General features: G+C 41.7%; 1 protein-coding gene across 2 annotated transcripts in view; it reads right to left on the bottom strand.

Annotated features, from left to right (window-relative positions):
- NFKB1 (nuclear factor kappa B subunit 1) overlaps window positions 1-26,480 on the bottom strand; it is a 161,223-nt gene that overhangs the window by 63,220 nt on the left and 71,523 nt on the right. For both annotated transcript variants that reach the window (XR_011316755.1, XM_069743654.1), the window contains exons 2-5: window positions 23,627-23,665; window positions 18,453-18,525; window positions 16,434-16,474; window positions 14,944-15,042 (exon numbers count right to left, since the gene is read on the bottom strand). Coding sequence is in view for 1 of the 2 variants with exons in the window: in XM_069743654.1 (XP_069599755.1) it covers window positions 14,944-15,042; window positions 16,434-16,474; window positions 18,453-18,525; window positions 23,627-23,659 (246 nt within the window). In the remaining variant the exon portion in view is untranslated. The remainder of the gene's footprint in view (window positions 1-14,943; window positions 15,043-16,433; window positions 16,475-18,452; window positions 18,526-23,626; window positions 23,666-26,480) is intronic.

Below are 26,480 nucleotides of genomic sequence, written 5' to 3'. Positions count from 1 at the left end.
GATATCACTAAAATCATACTGCATTAGTACCAATTTAATCCTTTGCTTCTGTTCTCAGTGTCTTTTTCTTTTTCCTCCTCCAATCAGATTGCGATTGGACAGGAAAAAAATTGCAGCATGCCGCGATTGCATGTCAAATGTGGATTGCATGCACCCATATAAGTCTATAGGTGCGTGTGAAACATCGCACTGCACTCAGATGTCACCCAAGTGCAGTGCGATTCCCACCGACGCCAGCAGCGTCTCCATCTCCTCCGCTGCTGTGTTGCGATTAGCTCATGCATGAGGTTCGGAGCACAGAGCACGGACACTCGGCTCCCACTCGCAGCAGAGCAGGAGATGAGTGTCATTAGCATATCGCATCCGATGCTCTTACATCAGATGTGATATGCTAGTGAGACCCCGGCATCACAGACATTGTCCTACCCACCTGTCATACAACCTGGGTAGCAAATTGTGCCCGTTAGAGAAGCAGGCAGAGAAATGTTTAATTGGATAGAAGGTAGATTTGCCATCCACTACACAGAACCTGGTCCCTTCTTTCAATAATATCCCCACTCCAGATACCGGCTGATGACCAACTGATGCCAACTACATCAAACAATACAAACACTTTTCACCTTTTGTGGCACAACTAGTATTCCCTCACTTCTCTTCTTTGAATTGTCGAGTACTTTTTTTACTCTTTAATATCTGATATTGCTTGTACATGTGCCCTTTGAAAATGTCTGAAATCTTTCTGCAGCATCATGGATGAAAATCATAGTTCCCTTTAAAGTGAATCTGTCAGCAGGTTTTTACCATAAAGTGTGATAGCTTCATGATGTAGGGACAGAGACCCTGCTTTCAGTGATGTACCAGTCAGTTTATTGGGTGCAGGAGAAGTTGTGAGAGAAGCTGTTTTTTCAACTGCAGATCTAGCGGAGCTCGGAATGCTGAGATGTGTATAATGCCAGCCACTTTCCTGACTCTGACCTCATATTGAGTGGTCCACAGCCAGAATTTTGGGATGGGGTGAATCTTGTGCAGGTAGATGTCAGAGGGAATGTGTTCAGGTTGCTACTACTGAGGTCCCGGCTGATCTCTCCTCTCTCCTCAAGCAATATTGGCCCTATGCGGACGTGTTCTCCAAAAGGGCTGCGGGGACCCTTCCGCCCCATCGCCCCTATGACTGTCCTATTGACCTCTTGCCTGGTGCTGAGCCTCCCCGAGGTTGAGTCTATCCGTTATCACTCCCAGAGACGGAGGCAATGTCACAGTACATCCAGAAAAATCTGGCAAGAGGATTCATTAGGAAGTCAGTGTCACCTGCTGGGGCAGGATTCTTCTTCGTGCAGAAGAAGAACGGGGAACTACGTCCATGCATAGACTACAGTGGTCTTAACGCCATCACCGTTAAGAATAAGTATCCTCTGCCCTTGATATCTGAGCTCTTTGATAGGCTTCGGGGAGCAAGGGTATTTACCAAAATAGATCTGCGGGGTGCTTACAACCTGATTCGCATCCGTGAGGGGGATGAATGGAAGACGGCTTTTAACACCAGGGATGGGCACTATGAATACCTAGTGATGCCCTTTGGACTCTGTAATGCCCCAGCCATTTTCCAAGACTTTGCTAATGATATCTTCCGGGATATGCTTTCCACCTCGGTCGTAGTCTATCTGGATGATATTCTCATCTACTCTCCGGATATTGACTCCCACCGGAGGGATGTTGGCAGAGTCTTCGATCTCTTACAGGTGAATTCCCTCTACGCTAAGTTAGAGAAATGTGTGTTTGAGCAGGAGTCCTTACCTTTCCTGGGCTATATCATCTCTGCCCAGGGATTGACTATGGATCCTGCCAAATTACAAGCTGTGACGGACTGGCAAGAACCCCATTCTCTTAAAGTGGTGCAGCGCTTTATGGGGTTCATTAACTATTACCGCCAGTTCATTCATCATTTCTCGACTTTGGTAGCTCCCTTGGTAGCCCTCACCAAGGAGGGAGCAAATTCCAAATTGTGGTCTGAGGAGGTCTCCAAAGCCGTCACTTCTATTAAGTCTCATTTTGCTAGCGCTCCCATCCTACATCGTCCCGATGTAGATAAACAGTTTATAATGGAGGTGGATGCCTCATCCGTTGGTGCTGGAGCAGTCCTTTTCCAAAAGGATGCTCAAGGTCGGAAGCATCCTTGCTTCTTCTTTTCCAAGACCTTCACACCAGCGGAGAGGAATTATTCCATCGGGCATTGATAGCAATGAAGTTGGCTTTCTCAGAATGGAGACATCTTTTGGAGGGGGCTCGCTTTCCCTTCCAAGTGTTCACAGACCACAAAAATTTGGTCTACTTGCAGACAGCCCAGCAGCTAAATTCTCACCAGGCTAGATGGTCCCTGTTCTTCTCCCGGTCCATTTCACTCTCCACTTTCTATCTGGGGAGAAGAACATTCGTGCCGATGCTCTCTCTCACTCCATTGTATCATCTGAGGAGGAGGAAGAGGAGCCTCGGCTTATTGTCCCTTCTGAGAGCCTGAGAACTGTTGCTCCGGTTTCGCTAGATTCTGTGCCCACGGGCAAGACTTTTGTTCCTTCAAATTTGCGTTCGGAGGTTCTCTCTTGGGCTCACTCGTCCAGGGTGGGTGGACATTTTGGGACCAAAAGTACATCTGAGCTGCTGGCGAGGATGTACTGGTGGCCGCATATGGCCTGTGACGTCGGGGATTATGTTCGGGGGGGTGTTTCCTGCGCCAAAAACAAGTCTCCTTGACGACAGCCAGCTGGGTTACTTTACCCCCTACCGGTGGCGGACAGGCCCTGGGAGATGGTCGGGATGGATTTTGTGGTGGGCTTACCCAAGTCTTGTAGCTGCACCATTATCTGGGTTATCACTGACCATTTTTCCAAAATGGTGCACTTTGTGCCTCTTCCACGGCTACCTTTTGCACGGGCTTTGGCAGCGTTGTTTATCAAACATATCTTTCGCCTACACGGTATGCCGGACAAAATTTTCAGTGACCGAGGTCCCCAGTTTGCATCTCGGTTCTGGAGAGAACTTTGTCGTCTACTCAGCATTAAGTTGAATCTCTCTTCAGCATATCATCCCGAGACAAATGGGTTGGTAGAGAGGGCCAACCAGACCCTGGTCACATATCTGCGACCTTTTGTTTCCGCCAGGCAGAATGACTGGGCATCCTTTCTACCGTGGGCGGAATTTGCCCTTAACAACGCTGTAGGCGATTCCATTGGTCAGACTCCATTCCTCCTTAATTATGGCCAGCATCAGCGGGTTGCTGTGCCTATGCCAGTGTCTTCCACCGACTCCAGGGTGGCAGACTGGGCTGTGGAGGCACGCGACATTTGGGACCACACTCAGGATGCCATCCGGGCTTCCAAGGAGAGAATGAGGTCCTCCGCCGCTGCACACCGGAGCCCCGCTCCGATCTTTGCTCCTGGCGACTTAGTGTGGCTCTCCGCCCGTAACATCAGGCTGCGAGTTGAGTCCACTAAGTTTGCACCTTGCTACTTGGGTTCCTTCAAGGTCCTCGAACAGGTTAACCCTGGCTCTTCCTAGGTATCACCGACACCTTTCATGTGTCCCTTTAAAAGCCCATACACATTTCCCGGTTTTCTGAGTCATCTGCCGGGACATCGGGTTCGTCTACAGACGATTACGAGGTGAACGCTATTTTGGAGTGCAAGGTGGTACGTGGCAAAAAATTTTATTTGGTGGATTGGAGGTGTTATGGCCCAAAGGAGAGGTCCTGGGAGCCTGCTGAGTACATTCGAGCTCCGCAGCTCATTGCTGCCTTCAAGCGTAGCGAGGTCCAAGGAGGAGGGTGTCCTAGGAGGGGGGGTAATGTTAGGTGTTGAGTTCCCGCCGCCGCACAGGGGGAATCTCGAACCATGTCTGCTGCAGTCTCCCATTCTCCTCCAGCAACAGTGGAGCCTGCTCAGCGGAGACGTCGGTCCCAGCGTCTGGCTCAGGCTGATACTGGACGATTGGTTACTACTGCCCTTCCAGGCTCTGTCATTGTAGCCAGCAATGTTCAGCAGCGAGCAGGTTTTTCTGGGACTAAGTTCCGCTTTTCGCATACTAAGCATGCCCACGGGACGACCTCCCATTGGACCACCAGGAAGGTCCTTGTCTGCTAAAGCTTTAAAAGGTTCACATGGCTGCACGACCATGCGCTAGTATCAACCTATGTTTTGAGCCTTGCTACTGTGTGGTCATGTTTGCATGTGGTCAGGGTTGGCTGAAATAAGCCCCTAGAATATCGTCACCTCCGGTGAGAAGTTTTGTGTGTTTGGATTCAGGTCTTGGCTGAAATAAGCCCCTAGAATACCGGCACCTTCGGTGAGGAGTTGTTTGTGTGCTATGCTGACTGCATGACCACAGTTTTGCTTTGTTTGGTAGCGGTGTTCCTCTGTGAGGTTAAAAGGGCACAGCGTTACCCTATCCTCGCAATTCTGTGAAGTAACAGAGTTCACTAATATAGCGCCGCCAATTGCTAGCAGCAGGTTTGTCTCCTGCACGGTGGACCCCGGGTTGCGAGCGCACCTGTTATTACATATATTTATACTCGGTGCGTTCTGCCAACCCTAACAGTGTGTTACAGTGAAAGAGTTGGATGTTTAGGGGATTTTTTTTTATTGTAAGCCTTTTAAAGCAAACAATAATACATCCTTACAAATCATCAAATTAACCATATGTGATTTCTGAAATGATGAGATCTGCAGAACTGTACATGATTTACAAGCAGGAAATTAATAGCATATCCACTATAAAATGTCTTACACAAATAAAGAAATCAAACAAATATCCCCAAAACTCAGTCACAGATGTATGCAGTAGCTTGTGAATGTATCTGAACATCTGGAAGGCAGCCAAAATATTGCTAGTTCCCTATAATGGAAAGTACACTAACCGGTCCATGGAATTTCCCAAATCAACGTACAACAAACTCACTACTTCAGACATAAATACGGTAAGCTCTGGTGTGAAAATGAATCTATTAGTTATGTTACGAAAAACAGATTTGTAACAATTTTAAATCAGACACTGCAGGCTCTTAGTGGATCAAAGTCTGCTCTTCCATCTTTTCCTGGTCCTCATCTAAATAGGGAAAAAACGGTAATCACCCACTTGGCATAATAAATTTGGAGAGAAAAAAAAGACACACCTGCGCAAGGCGCAAGATTGCCTTGCGCAGGCGTGTACTTCAGAGGACACAGCATGAACTTCAACCCAATATTGCGGCCAGCATGCAGCCAGCGGGTAAGGAAAGGGTGAATCAAACACCCGAAAACCCCGCCCATATGACCGCAAACCTGTCCCGCCAAATTCAGGTGACAGGTTCCCTTTAAGTATTAAACACAAGTAATACCTGATTGTATATACAACACCTAAATAGGATTGCCTCCAAAAAAGTATGTTACTTGACTTACAGTAGACCTACAAGATTTTATGACAGTCCTCAAAGGGTATCCAGTAGGCCAGCAAGAAGAATGAGGAACACAACTGAATATATTCATATATAATAATAATAATAATCTAAAATCTCAGCTTCCCGATGTTCTTTCAGTAAGTTACTAAGAAGATTTATATAAATCTTACCAGAAATTATAGAAAGGACAAGGAATTTTTACATAAAATGGATACAATTTTTACATTCTTTGAATTTATACACTACTTTCACAATATAGCAACAGTGAAAAACATATGTTATGCTGCATAACACATACATGTGTTGAATCTTGGTATGACTTTGGCCTTTTTTCCACTCCAAAATTCACTTTCTGTGGAATGTGTGAACACGGCCTTAGGATGAGTCAATTATACTAAGGATCAGAAATTTTATCTACAAAGTAAAGAAGGTTTATCTTCCTTTTAGATATTGCAAAATGGTTTCTGATGCAATTATATGTTTTTTTAATTTGCTGGAACAATTGGCAGACACCATGTCGCATAAAGAGCCTCTGATGTGCCTAGCAGTGAAAAGCCCCCACAGGTGACACTATTTTGGAAACTAGACCCCTCAAGGAACTGATCTAGATGTGTGGTGAGCACATTCAACCCTCAGGTGCTTCACAGAAGTTTATAACGATGAGCCGTAAAAATAAAAATAAATAAATCACATTTTCCCCACAAATATGTTTTCAGCACAAAATATTGCATTTTCATAAGGGTAACAGGATAAATTGCACCATACAGTTTGTTGTGCAATTTCTCCTGAGTATGCCGATACCCAATATGAGGGAGAAAACTACTCTTGGGCGCATGGCAGGGCTTGGAAAGGAAGGAGCATCATTTGACTTTTTGAATGTAAAATTTCCTGGACTCATTAGCGGATATCATGTCCCATTTGGAGAGTCCCTGATGTGCCAAAACTAGACTCCTCAAGGAATTTATTTAGATGCGTGGTGAGCACTTTGAACCCCCAGGTGCTGCACAAAAGTTTATAACATTGAGCCGTGAAAATAATAAAATCACATTTTCCTCACAAAAATGTTGTTTTAGCCCCAAGTTTTTAATTTTTCTAAGGGCTAATAGGAAATTTTTTTTACAACAAACCGAGATCCATTTTTTCCTGAGTACGCCAGTACTCTACATATAATCGGGAAATATTTCTCAGGCACAGTGCAAAGCTCAGAAGGCAAGGAGCGCCAGATTTTACTGTTATGGTTTGTAGGTACCACTGGGAGTGCCAATGAGGTGCCAGAACAGGAGATCCCCCCATAAGTGACCCCATTTTACAAACTACACCTCTTAATGAATTCATCTAGGGGTGCAGTGATCATACTGACACCAGGAGTGTCACAGAATTTTATAGCATTGAGCAGTGAAGAAAAAACAACTACATTTTTACCATCCAAATTTAGTTTTAGCCCCAGATTTTACATTTTCACACAAGAAGTTGGTAAAAATGGCATTAAAATTTGTCCCACAATTTCTACTGAACGTGGCAATATCCCATATGTGGCTGTACAGTACTACTTAGCCATACGTAGAGACTCGGGAGGAACGGAGCTATTTACCTCCTGGAGCACAGATTTTCCTAGAAGACAGTTCAAAAGAAAGAAGGATATCATGGCACCGCTATTATTTGGCTGACCACCATTACATGCAACTATGTGCAGCCGCTCATGCTATGAAGCCCAGCTGAAGGACACTCAGTGCACTTGATCCAGTAATATGGATAAATCCATGACAGAAAAAGTTAAAGCGCACTCACTGGTCCAAATTTCAACAATCCTTTAATGGAACATGTGCAGTGTACAGCAGGGAGAACGTGGACAAAAAACGGCCGTCGTCCGGTTTTTGTCCACATTCTCCCTGCTGTACACTGCACATGTTCGAATAAAGGATTGTTGAAATTTGGACCGGTGAGTGCGCTATAACTTTTTCTGTCTTGGATTTTCCTAGAAGAGTTTGCAGACTCCATATACAGAGCCCCTAATTGCTAGTATAGCAGAATCGCCCCTCAAGTGACCCCATTTTGACCCCAGCATCCCCATGCTGTAGAAACTGTCAGCTCTGCACCGACAGAGAGACTTGCTGATCATGCACTGCGAATGATCAGTAAGTTTGCTAGCTCTGGTGACTCGGATGTCACGACATCGGGTCACCATGGCAACGATCGGGACCCTGCATCATTCCACTGGGTCTCCAAGAGTGGGACAGGAAAAAGTCTGCATCATTCAAGAAAGCCATGATTTTTGTGCAGGACAATGCTCCATCACATGCATCGAAATAATCCACTGCTTGGCTAGCTAGTAAAGACCTTAAAGGTGAAAGAATAATGACATGGCCCCTTCCTCACCTGAACTTGTAGGCACTTCTCAAATGAGAGCCTTAGGCTACGTTCACATTTGCGTTGTTGGGCGCAGCGTCATTGACGCAACGCACAACGCATGTCAAACGCATACACAACGCAGCGGTTTTTGACACATGCGTTGTCCTACACAATTAAAGATCCAAAACTCCCCCAAAAAATACATTTAGTCAAAAGGCGCATGCGTCACAAAACGCAGCTCAACGCATGCACCTGCGCCCTTATTTTTCTTCGGAAATGTGACGCATCAAAACTGCAACATGTTGCGTGGTCCGTGCCCTGTCTGGTGCGCAAAAAAAACGCATGCGTCATACAACGCATGACAACGCATACTGGCGCATGTCCATGCGCCCCCCATGTTAAAGATAGGGGCGCATGACGCATGCGTCGGTATCCGTCGACGACGCTGCGCCCAAAGACGCAAATGTGAACGTAGCCTTACTGTGACGGAAAGCAGTAGACCTTTCCGATCAGTGTCTCGGAGAATGTGGTTGCCCAAAAAGTTGTTTGTCACCAGATTAAGAATCTGTCAGACTCCATGAAAGGAAAGCTTATGACTGCTATTGAAAAGATGTGTGGCTGGTCACTGATATTTTTTAATGCATGTTTGCACATTTTGAGTTGTTTGGTTATTATTCTCATTTTAACAGATCAAAATAAACGTGAGATGGGATTACGGTTTTCATTTCGTCACATAATAATCTTGCACACTGGTATTTTCTCAATAATTACGCACACATCGATATTCTCCTATGGATGACAAAACCTCACTTTTACTTTCTTAAAGGGAACCTGTCACATCCCTTTTTGCACATTGCATCATTAACATGTTTACCTCAAGCAAAACTTCCAAGTATTTATCGCAAAAATCCCTTTTTAGACTTTGATTGCCCCACATTCCTTCTGTTTCAGTCATAGGGGTGGGGATCTCTAGCTTTTCAGTCGCGGTCAGTCAAATGCCTTTTTCAAATTCTTTTTTACAATAAATACTGGGACCCTTTGCTTGAGATAAACATATCAGTGATACAATATGCATAAATAACAAAATATTGGGGGCAGTTTAATAGCAAAAAAGAACGTAAATATTCTTCTTTCCTGGCATGAAACATGTCATTATACTTCTCTGTATAATCATTCTTTCAGATGTTACCAAATATCTTTACCCCAATCCTTTGCAGTCTCATCTCTGTACTTCCAGCAGATTATCAATCTGTCCTTCATATTTTCCTTGGAGTGAAGAAGTTGCATTGCTGCCTCTGTTGATACCAAGACCACATCCTAAAGCCTTCGCCTCACTAAGCACGCAGATGAACTGACACCTGCCTGACACCATTCCTGAACTGATCCTGTAGCTAAGTCCGGTTTAGGATATGGTCCTGGCACTTTCTGGTCTTTCTTTGGCGTTTTGACATCTTCTTCACAGTAATTGAATCTCTTAAGAGTTTCTTGCTGATCCGATAAATGGTTGAATTAAGGGCAATCTTACAAACGGCAATGTCCCTGCCTGGAAAGCCCCTTTGCTGCAAAGCAATATGACTGCAGATGTTTGAAGGTAACCATGGCTAACTGAAGAAGACAATGATTACAAGCACCAGAGAATAAATGATCAGTCATGTTGGAAAATAAAAGCAGATATTTCTGATAACATATTTTAAAAGTTACTTATTTTATATTACAATTGATTTATGAAATTAAAATTAAAACAATGGTTACTCTTTAATGCAAATTGCCACTAAAAAAATTGAAGCAGAAAAACCAAAAATATGTGTCAGTCTCAAAACGTTTGGCCACAACTGTATGTTTTAGAAAATACAATAAAGAAGACATGCAAGGCACATACTTAAAGTAAAAATATATGCATGTTGTGCTTCCACTTGTCTGCAATTCATTAAAGAGTAGAGATGGGCGGACACATGGATGTTCGGGTCCAGCAGGTTCGAACGAACAAACAAAACTCTCACAGTGCTAGCGGGGATCTGACCGAGGTCATGGCAGTTCAGCCCCGCCGGTCACCTATGTTCTCAGCCTGGACAGTCGCATGTTGGCACCATCCAGGTTGAAAACTGTTTATCCCCCATACATGGTTTACGACGTGGGACAAAACGATGGATAGGTGAGGGGTATTGTTGTTTTTTTAATTTTAGTTTTATTACAGGAGAAGAGAGATTCAGTGGAATTAGGCATTAGGTGAGTATAACTGTTTGTTATTTTTAAATAAAAAAGTACAACTGTATTTTGTTTTATTTCAAATATAATACTTTATTCTGGTTGTGTGTTTATTTAGCATACAACTATAGGATTAGTAATGGATATGTGTCTTATAGACGCCTCTCCATTACTAAGCAGTGGGCCTTATGTCACCTGATAATGCAAAGGTGACATCAACTCCCACAAATATGAACCCCACTTGCCACCGCTACATGGCAAGTTGGAAGAGGCGGGGAAAACGCCAGAATTGGTGCATCTAATAGATGTGCCTTTTCTGGGCGGCTGTGGGCTGATATTTTTAGGCTGGGGGAGGGGGCAATATCTATGGCCCCTTACCAGCCAGAGAATACTAGCTCTAGCTATCTGCTTTAGCAAGGCTGGTTGTCAAAAATGGGTACAGCACCTTTTTTTAAATTATTTATTTAAATAATTAAAAAATACGGCATGGGGACCCCTCTATTCTTGATAACCAGCCTTGCTGAAGATGACAGCTGAGAATTGCAGCCCCCAGCTGTGAGTTTTGTCTGGCTGGTTATCAAAAATACAGGAAAACCCAGGCCGTTTTTTTCATTTTAATTATTTATTTACAAGGCAGGAACCGGCTAATGAATACTCCCATCAGCGGCTCCTGCTCTCTTTGTTATTAGAGGCAGCAGGCATCAGCCGATAGGAGAAGTAGTCCCATCAGCTGACACCAGTGACTGGAGGTAACCTTTATACCTCCGATCCCAGCTGAGTGCTCACGCTGTGTTTTGACAGCGTGGGAACCTTTGATCTCTAACCAGTGGGGATGATTTCACCGCCGATCAGAAGCGGTGTTTGCCGTGCTGGCATGCAAATGACAAACACCCAGTCTTCGGGAAGCCAAACCCGAACAGTAATACAAACTTCCTGGTGAAGTCCGTGTTCGGTGTCTGTGCCTGAACAGTAGGTGTTCGGTACGTGCGCCGAACTTTACTGTTCGTGTAAACCCATATCTATTAAAGAGGAAGTTTCAGTTTCCCTAAATACAAGCAACTTCAACATTATACAAGTAATGTATATATATTTTACTGATTTGGTCTGTTACACATTGCAACGGCTCTAATTTTATCACATGTGACCTAGGAACCAAGGGAGAAAGAATTTTATCAACTGTCAATGAACTGACTGAGTATTGGTTACTAGTGGTTATTATTTATTACAGGGTGTCTGTGACCCCCAAAACTTGATTTAAACAATTTATACAGTCATATAGGGGACTTAGTCACCATGAAAATCATCCCTGCAATGTAGTTTTCACATGTATGTCCTGGCTCAGCACGCTCAAATTAAAAAGAAAGCATTGACTTTCTATTTCATTTGTACTCCACTCTGTGTGTGCACTTCTGTCTTCTGAACTGCACACTTCTCAGGGGTCTTTTGAGCGATTGGTTGAGGTCCAAGACCCCCATTGATCTCATGATATCAGGGGAATTAAAGGGTCAAAAATACATTAAAAAAATGTTTACAAATGATTGATTTTTAGATGGGTGCCTGAAAAGATGCTGGAAGAGTGCCTGACGCCATCAGTCAAGCACGGTGGAGGTAATATGATGGTCTGGGGTTGCTTTGGTGCTGGTAAAGTGGGAGATTTGTAAAAGGGATTTTGAATAAGGAAGGGTATCACTCCATTTTGCAACGCCATGCCATACCCTGTGGACAGCGCTTGATTGGAGTCAATTTTATCCTACAAAGGGACAAGGACCCAAAGCACACCTCCAAATTATGCAAGAACTATTTAGGGAAGAAGCAGGCAGCTGGTATTCTATCTGTAATGGAGTGGCCAGTGCAGTCACCAGATCTCAACCCCATTGAGCTGTTGTGGGAGCAGCTTGACCGTATGCTATGCAAAAAGTGCCCATCAAGCCAAACCAACTTGTGGGAGGGGCTTCTGGAAGCAAGGGGTGAAATATCTCCAGATTATCTCAGCAAATTAACTGCTAGAATGCCAAAGGTCTGCAATGCTGCAATTGCTGCAAAGGGAGCATTCTTTGATGAAAGCAAAGTTTGAAGGAAAAAAATTATTATTTCAAATAAAAATCTTTTTTTGAACCTTGTCAATGACTGGACTAGATTTTCAATTCATTTGGCAACTCATTTGACTACTAAAAGTATGCGTTTTCATGGAAAAAACAAAATTGTCTGGGTGACCCTAAACTTTGGAACTGTACATTGTGTATATATATATATACAGTGGGGCAAAAAAGTATTTAGTCAGTCAGCAAGTTCCACCACTTAAAAAGATGAGAGGCGTCTGTAATTTACATCATAGGTAGACCTCAACTATGGGAGTGAAACTGAGAAAAAAAAATCCAGAAAATCACATTGTCTGTTTTTTTTAACATTTTATTTGCATATTATGGTGGAAAATAAGTATTTGGTCAGAAACAAACAATCAAGATTTCTGGCTCTCACAGACCTGTAACTTCTTCTTTAAGAGGCTCCTCTTTCCTCCACTCATTACCTGTAGTAATGGCACCTGTTTAAACTTGTTATCAGTATAAAAAGACACCTGTGCACACCCTCAAACAGTCTGACTCCAGACTCCACTATGGTGAAGACCAAAGAGCTGTCAAAGGACACCAGAAACAAAATTGTAGCCCTGCACCAGGCTGGGAAGACTGAATCTGCAATAGCCAACCAGCTTGGAGTGAACAAATCAACAGTGGGAGCAATAATTAGAAAATGGAAAATGGAAGACATACAAGACCACTGATAATCTCCCTTGATCTGGGGCTCCACGCAAAATCCCACCCCGTGGGGTCAGAATGATCACAAGAACGGTGAGCAAAAATCCCAGAACCACGCGGGGGGACCTAGTGAATGAACTGCAGAGAGCTGGGACCAATGTAACAAGGCCTACCATAAGTAACACACTACGCCACCATGGACTCAGATCCTGCACTGCCAGACGTGTCCCACTGCTTAAGCCAGTACATGTCCGGGCCCGTCTGAAGTTTGCTAGAGAGCATTTGGATGATCCAGAGGAGTTTTGGGAGAATGTCCTATGGTCTGATGAAACCAAACTGGAACTGTTTGGTAGAAACACAACTTGTCGTGTTTGGAGGAAAAAGAATACTGAGTTGCATCCATCAAACACCATACCTACTGTAAAGCATGGTGGTGGAAACATCATGCTTTGGGGCTGTTTCTCTGCAAAGGGGCCAGGACGACTGATCCGGGTACATGAAAGAATGAATGGGGCCATGTATCGTGAGATTTTGAGAGCAAACCTCCTTCCATCAGCAAGGGCATTGAAGATGAAACGTGGCTGGGTCTTTCAACATGACAATGATCCAAAGCACACCGCCAGGGCAACAAAGGAGTGGCTTCGTAAGAAGCATTTCAAGGTCCTGGAGTGGCCTAGCCAGTCTCCAGATCTCAACCCTATAGAAAACCTTTGGAGGGAGTTGAAAGTCCGTGTTGCCAAGCGAAAAGCCAAAAACATCACTGCTCTAGAGGAGATCTGCATGGAGGAATGGGCCAACATACCAACAACAGTGTGTGGCAACCTTGTGAAGACTTACAGAAAACGTTTGACCTCTGTCATTGCCAACAAAGGATATATTACAAAGTATTGAGATGAAATTTTGTTTCTGACCAAATACTTATTTTCCACCATAGTATGCAAATAAAATGTTAAAAAAACAGACAATGTGATTTTCTGGATTTTTATTTCTCAGTTTGTCTCCCATAGTTGAGGTCTACCTATGATGTAAATTACAGACGCCTCTCATCTTTTTAAGTGGTGGAACTTGCACTATTGCTGACTGACTAAATACTTTTTTGCCCCACTGTATATACATACATATATACGATATGTATATATATATATATATATATATATATATATATATATATATGTGTGTATATATATATATATATATATATATATATATATATATATATATCTTCAACTTTTCAGACTGGCCACTTTAGACTTCTACTACTGGTTGTTAACATGGACATGAGCAAGAGCAAATTGACTCAGATCCTGTATTTTGTATAAGAACCTTCTGAACTTCTAATCTGAGCATGCTCCCATAAAGGGCAAAAATAATTGTGACGGTAGAGGGAAGCAGATGAGCTGTAACATCATTTTTTGTGAATGGTAGTTTCTGTGTTATCTACTGTATAGGGAGGTATCACCCTTTAGAGTAATCCTGTCTGTGATGATAATGAGGCTGCTGAAAGTTCTGCTGAAAATATTAGAAAGTGTGAGTCTCTAGTAAAGTTTGTAGAGACCAGTCTGAAAATTATTATTATTTTTTTTTAAATTATAGCTAATGATATGAAATAATGTTTTTTGTTTTTAATTTTTTTAACTTAAACCCCCTATTTTGGAAATATATCATTTTCCAATGATACATTGCCTTTACAAGGGTTGTCTACTACTGGATAACTCCTTCTTAAATGCTAAAGTGCCCCAGATAAAATAAAAAATAGTTCCATCGATGTAAGTGCTGTATCTCCCAGCCTGTCTTTAGCCTCTAATAGAACTGTTCTATCTGAAAGAACGGGCTACAGACTAACAACGCCTGCTGACCGGCTGCACTGCTCACGCGACATAATGTCAGGAACTACCAGGAGATAGAACTTTGACATCACTGGAAAGACCCCGGTCCTGGAGGTATTTTCTTAATTTTTTTTTTCCTTTTTTCCTTTATCTCGGGAACTTTAGCAATTTTACTGTCACACTCTACATGCCATACAATGCCAGAAAGAATATAATCTAGCTAAAGGTTTATGGAGCTTGTTTTTTGATGAACATAATAAAATCCTAACAAAAGGATGGAATTGCTGGATATTTTTTGTCTGCCCAGACTTACTAACTTGAACTAGATAACTATGCACAATTAATTTAATATCAATAATTCAAGTATATTAATTTAAAACCTTACCTTAATTTGTGGATAGGATTTTTTATTTTTCTCACTAGAAGCTCCAGGAAGTCCACCATGAGAAGGTCCCTCACAAACATATCGAAAGCGGAAACCTCTCTGCAAAGAAAGTATAAATGAAAATACAATAATAATATTTTCATATTTTTTTTGCCACATGTAAAATTACTGCTTTAGTAATGCATGTTCCATCACTAGAGGATATGTTCCACTTTAGACGGCTAGTGTGCCGGAGTGCTAGTGACAGATATCAATCGATATCCAGAGATCATGACACAAGTGTGAAACTTAGGCTACGTTCACATTTGCGTTGTGCGGTGCTGCGTCGGCGATGCAACGCACAAGGCATGCAAAAACGCATGCAAAACGCAGCTTTTTGTGACGCATGCGTTCATTTTTTCATGATTTTTGGCGCAGAAAAAACTGCATCATGCAGCGTTTTATGTTGCGCCAAAAAGACGCATGCGTCACAAAACGCAAGACAACGCATGTCCATGCGCCCCCCATGTTAAATACAGGGGCGCATGGCGCATGCGTTGCCGCGGCTGCGCCCGAAGCAGCCACGCACAACGCTAATGTGAACGTAGACTTAGACCATGTATTGAATGCCAAAAAATTCACTAACTTTTTCACTTGATATTAACCACAAAGTTGTCTCACAATTTTATGTGTGCGCTTTACCTGGGACATAGAAGCAGATTCTTCTGCATGTTTACGTGTCTGCCTACTTATGATTGGTCAGTGTCATAAAGGAGTTAAAAGCACACAACCCCAGTGAAAACGATCTAATAACACGCTCTTGGACTTAAAGGGGTTTCCCGCAAAAAAAATTACATTTAAATTAATAGATATTGGAATAGACATAATTTCCACAATTGGATGTGTTAATAAAATGTTCCTGTGCTGAGATAATCTTATAACTGTGTCCCTGCTGTGTACTCTGTAAGGCCACGTGTTCACATTGAGTATTTGTTGAGTTTTTCACCTCAGTATTTATAAGTCAAAACCAGGAGTCGGTGAGAAATCCAGAAGTGGTGACGTGTTTCTATTATACTTTTCCTCTTGATTGTTCCTCACCTGGTTTTGGCTTACAGATAGTGATGGAAAAAACTCACCAAATACTGAACATGTGAATGTGGCCTAATGGCTGTGTCTGACCGTGCAGGGACATGTTCTGATCACATGACCACAGCTCCTGGGCAGGGGAGGAGCAAAGGAAAGTATACAGACATTACAGCAGGGGATCACAGCTGATTCTTTTCCCTGCCTGTTTTTAAGCAATGTTTTACCTCAAAAAGTCAGCTGTGATCCTCTTTTCACATCCGGCATGATAACTCCAGAAGTTACATTACCAAGATAACCGAATCAAACGCAACGACAACTACCATACATTATACCTATTAAGTGATAGCTAACAGTACTGTAAATAATGCAATAAAGCATAAAAATTTAAATTAAATAAAGTGGCAGAGTAATGTTATTTTCTTTACCTGCTTAGGTTGCTCTATTATTTCGAGATAAGGTCCATCAACTTAAAGAAAACAAAGAAAAACAGTTAGAAACATCACAAGCACCTTGGTTTGTATGTTTGATGGGCAACCCCGGTAAAATGTAGGTAGTAATTTACCACACACTCCTTTAGATGTGCAAGCAGTTTATTTTATGTGCACAGGCATAAAAAGGTGCAGGAATATACTACATAAATTAACGTTTCCACCCGGCCTGGGTCTTATTCATAATGTTGTTTTAATACAACCCCTGGTAAAAATTATGGAATCACCGGCCTTGGAGAATGTTCATTCAGTTGTTTAATTTTGTAGAAAAAAAGCAGATCACAGACATGGCACAAAACTAAAGTCATTTCAAATGGCAACTTTCTGGCTTTAAGAAACACTAAAAGAAATCAAGAACAAAAAATGTGGTAGTCAGTAATGGTTACTTTTTTAACCATGCCTGAATCCCCCTAAAATAGGATTCACATAAATCCCCGACGGGGGCCACAGACTGCATTGACACAAGCAGAGGTCAAATGAATTTGGGTTTTTTTCTGAAATTGACAGTCTGATTTATAATCTTAGGGTAGGTGCACACAGTCAGAAATTGGCAGCATACAGACACACATACTATATACTGTATATATGTACACACTATATAGACATATACAGACACACACTATATACTGTATATATGTAGACACATACTATATACACATATACACACACACTATATACTGCACATGTATACAAACAGATACACATATATATGTATACTTACAAGGTTTTGCGGCTTCACTTATACTGATCCCAGGACAGTGGTGTAAGAGCAGCTATGATGAGGAGGAGAGGACATAGACACACACACAGGGCTGTAGACATCTCCCTGCCCAGGCTCTGACCTATGCTGTACTATGATATGGCCCATCCCCCTCACTTTTAACTTAATCTGATACTGCAGGGAGAGGGGGGTGGAGGGGGTTTGGGAGAGACGATCAAGGACTGCAGGGGATGCACAGCATTATTCACTGAAAGTAATGCTGTACACTTTATAAAGGGGCTGCAGATGCAAGGGGCCCCCTTTGTGGGTGGGGCCCTAGGCAGCTGCCTTGTTTGCCTGCCTCAAACGCCGGCCCTGACCCCCACCTGACATTGATATCTTATTCCTGGGAAAGGTTGTCAATATTATAAGCATGGGCAACCCATTAAGCTCAGTGTATTTCTTAAATACACACCAAGTATTTTGTTTAGCTGAAATTCAACATAAAATATAAAGTTAGAGACTTAAAATTCGAGACCTTAATGGCAGTGTCAATGGAGTCCTGGAACTTACGAATACAACAAAGTGCAGATACGTAGTGATTGGATTGGTGACTTTCCTTTACCTCCATGAGCCATTAACAAAATTGTAAAATACCATAAACTCTAAACAGATGGTTTTTACTATGTAATTTTGGAGCATCATGAGATAGCCATAGAGACCCTAATTCCAGGGATGTGTCATATACTGGGCTGTTTGCTGTAGGTTCACTAAAATCAGTGTTTTATTGGACTAGCTGTCCCATGCCTCCTAGACCTGCTGCCTCCCCGTCCCACCACTAATTAGCAGCTCCCTCTCAATGTGGGCAGGTTTATACACAAATCGGCTCTCTGAGCTCTGCTAGATCTTCCGCAGAGAAACAGCGATTTTATCAAAACTGCTGCACACAGTAAACAAAGCGATACATCACTGGGATCAAAGCCTCTGCCCCTACATCTTGCTGCTCTCAAATGGGGTAGAACAAAACTGATGACAATTCGCTTTAAGTGCCATATAACTTGTTCATGACTATTTAATACACTGAGTACACAGGTTCGTGCTCAGCTTTAACTCCTTGCCTTCATTATTACAAATCCTTATGAATTTGGGACGATTGCTTGCTCTTTGATGTGTAGGGGACCCCAATGCAGCAATATACAATTGATAGCGATTTTCAGATACTACAAACGAACGTCTTATACCGAGACTTAACTTACCGTTCCTGTGCGGCGTATCGTGCAGTTCATCGTATAAGTAGGCAGAGGATGTTGTGAAGTAGGATTCTAGCATCTGCAAAATAAAAAGAATATTTAGTAGTTAGCAGCTGCCAATTTTATTCCAGTTCTACATTCAGTTTTCAGACTCAGGTGTAAAGCTGTGCACTTTAACCAATTATAATATATATATATATATATATATATATATATATATATGTGTGTATATATATATATGTGTATATATATATATATGTGTATATATATATATGTGTGTATATATATATATATATATATATATATATATATATATATATAAAATCTACTATGTAAATGTCTAAGGGTCACTTCCGTCTGTCCTCCTGTCTGTCTGTCACGGATATTCATTGGTCGCGGCCTTCGTCTGCCATGGAAATCCAAGTTGCTGATTGGTCACGGCAAAACAGCCACGACCAATCAGCGACGGGCACAGTCCGGAAGAAAATGGCCGCTCCTTACTCCCCGCAGTCAGACCGCTAAGTCATCTGGGTAATTTCGCAATGCATACTGTGAACGGAAGATGGCAGCAGCTGTGCGCGTATCGCCGGAGCTTCGCTGGATCCCAGGGGTGAGTATATAACAATTTTTTGTTTTAATTATTTTTTTAACAGGGATATGGTGCCCACACTGCTGTATACTACGTGGGCTGTGTTAGATACCGCGTGGCTGCTATATACTACATAGGCAGTGTTATATACTGCGTGGGCTGTGCTATATATTACATGGCCAGTGTTATATACTGCGTGGCTGCTATATACTGCGTGGGCTATGTTATATAGTCCGTGGCTGTGTTATATACTGCGTGGCCACTGTTATACATTGCGTGGCCTGTAGTAACGCATCGGGTATTCTACAATATGTATGTATATAGCAGCCACATAGTATATAGCACAGGCCACGTAGTATTTGTCTGCTATATACTACATGGCTCCTATATACTACGTGGCCTGTGCTATGTACTATGTGGCTGCTATGTACATACATAAATACATATTCTAGAATACCCGATGCGTTACAATCGGGCCACCATCTAGTAATATATAATTATTAACTTGCTCAGCAGCCATTAGAATGCAATGTTATTGCTTCTGTTTGATATTCATCGCCAGTATATTTAGTTTGTGGAAATAATAAATTAGTGAAACTCAAATGACTAATAATTAACATCTCACCTTTACTAAATCGGAAACGTATCTACAGCGGATATATAAAGTTTACTCGCCCCTGTTAAAATACCAGGTTTTTGGCATGCAAAAATTTTTTACCAAGAAGAATCATTTCAAAACTTTTTCCCCCTTTAATGTCACCCATATTCTGAACAAATCCTTTGAGAAACAAACTAAAATCATATTGAAAGAGAAAATAAAAATAACAAAACTAAAATAATGTGTTGCATGTGAACACCCTTTTATAATTGGGGATGTGACTGTATTCAGAATTAGCCAATCACATTTATACTCATGATAAATAGTAGTCAGTACACCGATGCCATCATTTATAGAGATTCTGACTAACCCCATATAAAATTTAGCTGTTCTAGTAGGATTTTCCTAACATTTAATTAGTTGCATTTCACAGCAAAAGCCTTGGTCCATAAACAGCTTACAACATAGCAAAGGGAAGTCACCTCTGAAACTTATCAGTCAGGAGAAGGGTATAAAAAAAAAATGTTCAAGGAATTAGTTATACCATGGAACAATGTGAAGATGATCATCAAGAAGTGGTTTGAATTTTGCACAACAGGTACATTAACCCCTTTACTGCCGAAGGTTGTTTACATGTTAATGACCAGGCCAATTTTTACAATTCTGACCACTGTCACTATGAGGTAGTAACTCTGGAACGCGTGAACGAATCCCGGTGATTCTGATTTTCATGACATATTGTACTTCATAATAATTGTAAAATTTCTTCGGTATGACTTGCATTTATTTGTGTAAAAAAACGGAAATCTGGCGAAAATTTTGAAAATTTATTAAACTTTAAATTTTTAGGCCCTTAAATCACAGAGATATGTCACACAAAACAGGTAATAAGTAACATTTCCCACATGTGTACTTTACATCAGCACAATTTTGGAACTAAAAAATTTTTTCTAGGAAGTTATAAGGGTTAAAAGTTGACCATCGATTTTTCATTTTTCCAACAATAGTTACAACACCATTTCTTTTGAGGGACCACATCACATTTGAAGTCCCTTTGAGGGGTCTATATCACAGAAAATACCCCAAAGTGACACCATTCTAAAAACTGCACCCCTCAAGGTGCTCAAAACCACATTCAAGAAATGTATTAACCCTTCATGTGCTTGACAGGAATTTTTGGAATGTGGGAAAAAAAGAGCATTTAACTTTTTTTCACAAAAAAAAATTACTTCAGATCATTTTTTTTTATTTTGACATGGGTAACAGGTAAAATGGACCCCAAAATTTGTTGTGTAATTTCTCCCAAGTACGCCAATACCTCATATGAGGGAGAAAACTACTGTTTGGGCGACTGGCAGGGCTCAGAAGGGAAGGAGCATAATTTGGCTTTTTGAATGTAAAATTTCCTGGAATCACTAGCGGACGTCATGTCCCATTTGGAGAGAACCTGATGTGCCTAAACAGTGGAAACCCCCCCACAAGTCACCCGTTTCAGAAACTAGACCCCTCAAGGAATGTATTTTGATGTGTATTGAGCCCTTTAAGGTGCTTCACAGAAATTTATAACATTGAGCCGTGAAAATAATACAATTACATTTTCCTCACAAAAATGTTATTTTAGCCACAAATTTGTCATTTTCATAAAGGTAAAAGGAGAAATTGCATCATACAATTTGTGCGATTTCTCCTGAGCACACCAATACCCCATATGTGGGGGAATACTACTTTTGAGGCACGGTGCAAAGCTCAGAAGGGAAGAGGCGCCATATTGGAGTTCAGATTTTGCTGGAATGGTTTGGGGGATGCCACGTCACATTGGCGGAGCCCATGAGGCGCAAGTACAACAGAATCCCCCATATGTGAACTCATTTTACAAACTACACTCCCCAATGAATTCATCTAGGGGTGCAGTGATCATAATGACACCACTTGTGCCTCACAGAATTTTATACCATTGAGAGGTGAAGAAAGAGTAAATTACTTTTTACCACTAAAATGATGTTTTAGCCCCAAGTTTAGAATTTTTCTAAGTGCACCAATACCCTACATGTAAGGCCGGTATCACACATCCGAGAAATACGTCCGAGTCTCGCATGGTAATACTCGGCATTGCCGCCTTCTCTCTGTAGCGGAGCGTGCGGCTTCATGTATTGCTATGCGGCCGCACGCTCTGCTCCAGAGAGACGGCGACAATGCCAAGTATTACCATGCGAGACTCGGACGTATTTCTCGCATGTGTGATCCCGGCCTAATCGGGAAATATTTTTCAGGCACAGTGCAAAGCTCAGAAGGCAAGGAGAACCAGATTTTACTGTTACGGTTTGTAGGTACCATAACCCACTGGTTGTGTACTGCATGTGACAATAATCTTGCGTATTTTTCATATGTCTGGTCTGTGAGGTAGGTTTGAAAACATGGGAGCTTTTCCTTATAAACAAACATCCAAGCCTGTTTTGTCAAAAGCTATATCAAATCTTCAAAAGTATGTGGCAAAACTTGTAACGGTCTGATAAGTCCAAGGTTGAATTTTCTGGCCATAATTCCAAAAGGTATGTTTTGAGCATCACCGAAACAACACTATACACAAAATAAAGCATGGTGGTGGGAGCATTATGCTTCGGAGCTCTTTTTCAGCAGCTGGAACTAGTGAGGCTTTAGTCAACATGGAGGCAATTATGAACAGCTCCAAACATCAGTCAGAAGTGCATCAAACCCTTTTAGCACACCAACAACGCTAAGCATATCTACATATCAACAAAACAATTGCTTCACCAGAAGACGGTCAGAGCTTTGGAACGGCCCAGTCAGAGCCCAGACCTGAATCCCATTGAAAATCTTTGTGTTGAAATCAAAAATATTTCATTTGGTTTGAACAGATCATGGGTGACAAAGGTGAAACATTTTCTGAAATGAGTCTTCTCGGTATTATTTTTTTATATGACAAAAAGTTGCCATTTTTACAGGGGTGTATACACTTTTTATATCCACTGTATGACCATATAGGAATTGGCTGTTGTATATGTAATCTTTCCAAATTGGTGGAAAATGGGAATATTTGACACTTTCTAAGGTAACGTTCACACTTGCATTTTGACATTCTGTTTTCTGTTGTTTTTAGGTACAGTCAAATGTAAGTAACGTCAAGAACAGAACCGATGCATAAGTGATGCAAACGGAAGCAGAGGGGCTTCCATTGATTATTATAGAGGGTGTTATGTAATTGGAGGTGGAAGGCAGAATGAGCATCTCATAGACTTGAGGGACATTTTGGGGGCCTTTTTTCCTTTCTCAATTCTTTTTTGAAAATGGCCCGTGAGGAGCGGACCCAGCTCCTGAGTCCAATCAACCTGACAAACTCCATGATGTAATAGCACATCATAGACCTTTAATGTGTTGAAAGGTGGACCACTTTAACTCTGGAGACATGATTTTGTGTCTCTCACGAATATTTACTAATTCTCTAATAATGTGGCTCTCACTAATCATTACAGGTTCTCATCTTATGCTTGTTAATCCAGGCTTCTTCATAGACTGCGCAGTGCTCCAGTTCTCAAAATGGCTGTTGATGGAGGCCCATGTGATCAGACCTGTCCATGGCCGCCTCTGATTGAGATGAATTACTCATCCCTTTATAGTCTATTCATCACACATACACAGAAACAATGCTTCGACAAATGGAAAGTGTTTAGCGGTGACTCTCTGAACCACACTGGATTGAGGCATGTGCAGGAAATGGAAGCTAATGTGTTGTACAATAACAGTGTCAGCCAACTTGTTTCCATTTTCACTACTCCTCGAAGAAACAGAGGAGGGTGTCAGTAATTGTTCTGATGACCAGGCGGAGCGCAGACAGGCAAATTACTGCGGAATACAATGCCAGTGCTCCAACTGCCACAATGTTTCTGATGTCAGCCAACACACAGATTTGTAGATCTTACAATGTGGATTATGGCAATCAGCACCGAGAATCACGATCGCAGAGGTAATACTTACCGGGTCAGGCATGTCAAACACGTTTTTCGCCATAGCTGCCTGCAAAACAAAATGGCAAATGTTATCCTTCAGATCATTAAAAAAATAAGCTTATTGCAAACAGCAGTACATTTCTAATATTTTACATGTTTGTAAAATTTCCATATTATGCTTAACTTTCTTAACCTTCTGTGTAAATGCAGGTTATTTTACTGCAGGCATTTAAAGGGAATCTATCAGCAGGCTTTTGGTATATAATCTGACAGCAGCATGAGGTAAGGACAGAGACCCTGATTACAGCGATGTATCACTTAGTATACTGTGTGCAGCACTTACCCTAAAGGCTATGTGCACACGTTCAGGAAAGTTTGCAGAATTTTCCTGAGCAAATCCGGACTACTTTCGCAGGAAATCCGCTCACGTTTTTTTGTGCAGATTTTTCCGGAGGTTACCAATGCAATAATATAGCAGCAAATCCACGTAAAATCTGCAAGATTAATGAACACGCTACGTTTTTTAAAAAAAACGTGCACAAAAATTCCAGAATTCATTAAAATTGATGGGATGTTTAATGTAAGCGTTTTTGCAGTGGAAAACCACCCAAAAAAATGCGAAAAATCCAGAACGTGTGCACATAGCCAAAGTCACAGTTTTCTCCAGCAGAGCTCAGTTGTTGAGCTGTGTATAACCCCAGCCACACCAAAGCTTTCTGTGTACATTGTATATTCATTGCTGGGTGTGTGATTGGACTAGCACTCACAAGGCCAGGTGTCCTGAAGTGATAATGTATTACTGATAAAACACTGATTGTATTGAAACAGCAAAATACAGTCCAGGAAATGACACATCACTATAATCAGGCTCTCTTCCACTACATCATGGTGCTCTCATATTAGATAGCAAAAACCTGGCGATAGATTCTCTTTAATGAAGATTTTTTTTTAAATGTATTTTACTCATTTATATAGCGCTATTAATTCCACAGCGCTTTACAAACATTATTGGCACTGTCCCCACTGCGGCTCACAATCTAGAATCCCTATCGGTATGTCTTTGGAGTGTGGGCGGAAACTGGTGAACCCGGAGGAAACCCACGCAAACACGGGGAGAGCATACAAACTCCTTGCAGATGTTGACCTTGGTGGGATTTGAACCCAGGACCCCAGCGCTGCAAGGCTGCAGTGCTATCCACTGAGCCACTGATTTAAGCATCTCAACTGTTTTATGTGATACTGAAAACAATTACCTATGTTATAGAAGTTCATCGAAAATTCAGGAAAACCACCGGCCGGTAAACCAGATATGAAAATTGTGCAACATACAGTCAGTATTTGATACCAACCACATACAAGGTACACCTGGGGAAAGAGCGTTGAAGAGAAAAACATTTTGGCATACTGCTTTGATACTGAATGTTTTGATCTTCAGTGCAGTCATCTGCTTTATCTAACAAGACTACAGGAAATTATTTGAGAAATGTAACTTTGAGGGATTGTCTGTTTTAGACAACTTCTTTTTAAAAAGCCCAAGGTTTCAAGGATGAAAAAAAACAGGGGACTCTCCCTATGTAATAGCCATAGAGAAGAACTATAGATTTAATGTAAAGTAATAACAAAAGATCTGTGAACAGCAGCTTGCTGACTCTTTTCATACTGCTTTTTTCTGCACTGTATGAAGGTGCAACTTCCTCAAATTAACAATCTAATAAAAGCATTTCAGGAACTAGCGTAACGTAAATTAAACAGTGCAATTTCACAAAGTCATGATGTAAATGTTCTGTTCTTTATATTAGCTTTGAAGATGCATTAGGTTTAGACTTTAAATCTGCAGCACGTCAATTTATTCATAGCGGATTTCATTCTTTGCATTACATTCGGTTGCAAGTCTGCATCAACATCTGTATATGAGCCGCTGTAGCCACTGAATGTCAGGGACTAGTGATGAGCGAGCGTGCTGGGATAAGGTGTTATCTGAGCATGCTTGGGTGCTGAGTGTCTTCGGCGTGCTTGAAAAATAGTCCCTGGGCCTGCATGTCTTACAGCTGTTCACCAGCCCCAACACATGTACGAATTACCCAACAAACAGGCAATCACCGCATGTCTTGTGTCTATCAAACCGTCGCGAGACATGCAGCCGTGGGGACTTTAACATATCTTTCGGGCACGCCGAGCATGCTCAGGTAACACCTTATCCAAGCACGTTCGCTCCATCAGGGACCAGACAATGTTGGAATAAGAGCATGAGAATCAATGTGATTTTTTTTTTTAACGCATACTAATTTTTTTTAAATGTTTATTCATCACACCCCTTTAATTTGCCGAAGGATAACAATTGCAATTTTAAAATCTTGGAGAACCAGAAATTGGTGCAAATGCCATCCTAAACTATGAAAATATGTAAACTCATATACATAAAGCAATTCCGTCACATATTATGCTCAGAGAGCTAAACTACCCCGGTCAATTATTTTCTATGTTAAGGACAAGAGCTGCTTCATGGTCCTGACAGTCAGAACACAGTACGAGGAGGAGCCACTATCACTATGTCTGCATCTGACCTCTGTGACCAGTGATTAGCGGCAGCGGTCGCATGTTTGTACATCCTGCTCTGGCTATGTAGACATCACGGTTTTTCACTGCTGTGCCCAGCGACAGGCTGTACATACCAGTCAGAAGACGTAGCATGGAGACTCCGGAGGAATTAAAGGGGTATTTGTTAAGTGTGTTACCTTTCATTTTCCTTTTTACAAACTGCTGCAAGATTGATTTTTAAGAAAAACCTACGGGTGGATAAAACTCTGAAATGTCTACAAGCAAATGTAAGGATATCAGTATCACACCCTAACTCCGCTCATTTTTACGGCATGAAGAAAACG

The sequence above is a fragment of the Ranitomeya imitator genome, chromosome 1 (assembly GCF_032444005.1).
Source record: "Ranitomeya imitator isolate aRanImi1 chromosome 1, aRanImi1.pri, whole genome shotgun sequence".
Lineage (NCBI taxonomy): Eukaryota > Metazoa > Chordata > Amphibia > Anura > Dendrobatidae > Ranitomeya > Ranitomeya imitator.
The sequence above is the reverse complement of the archived record's forward strand: the minus strand, read 5'-3'. Positions and strand labels throughout refer to the sequence as shown.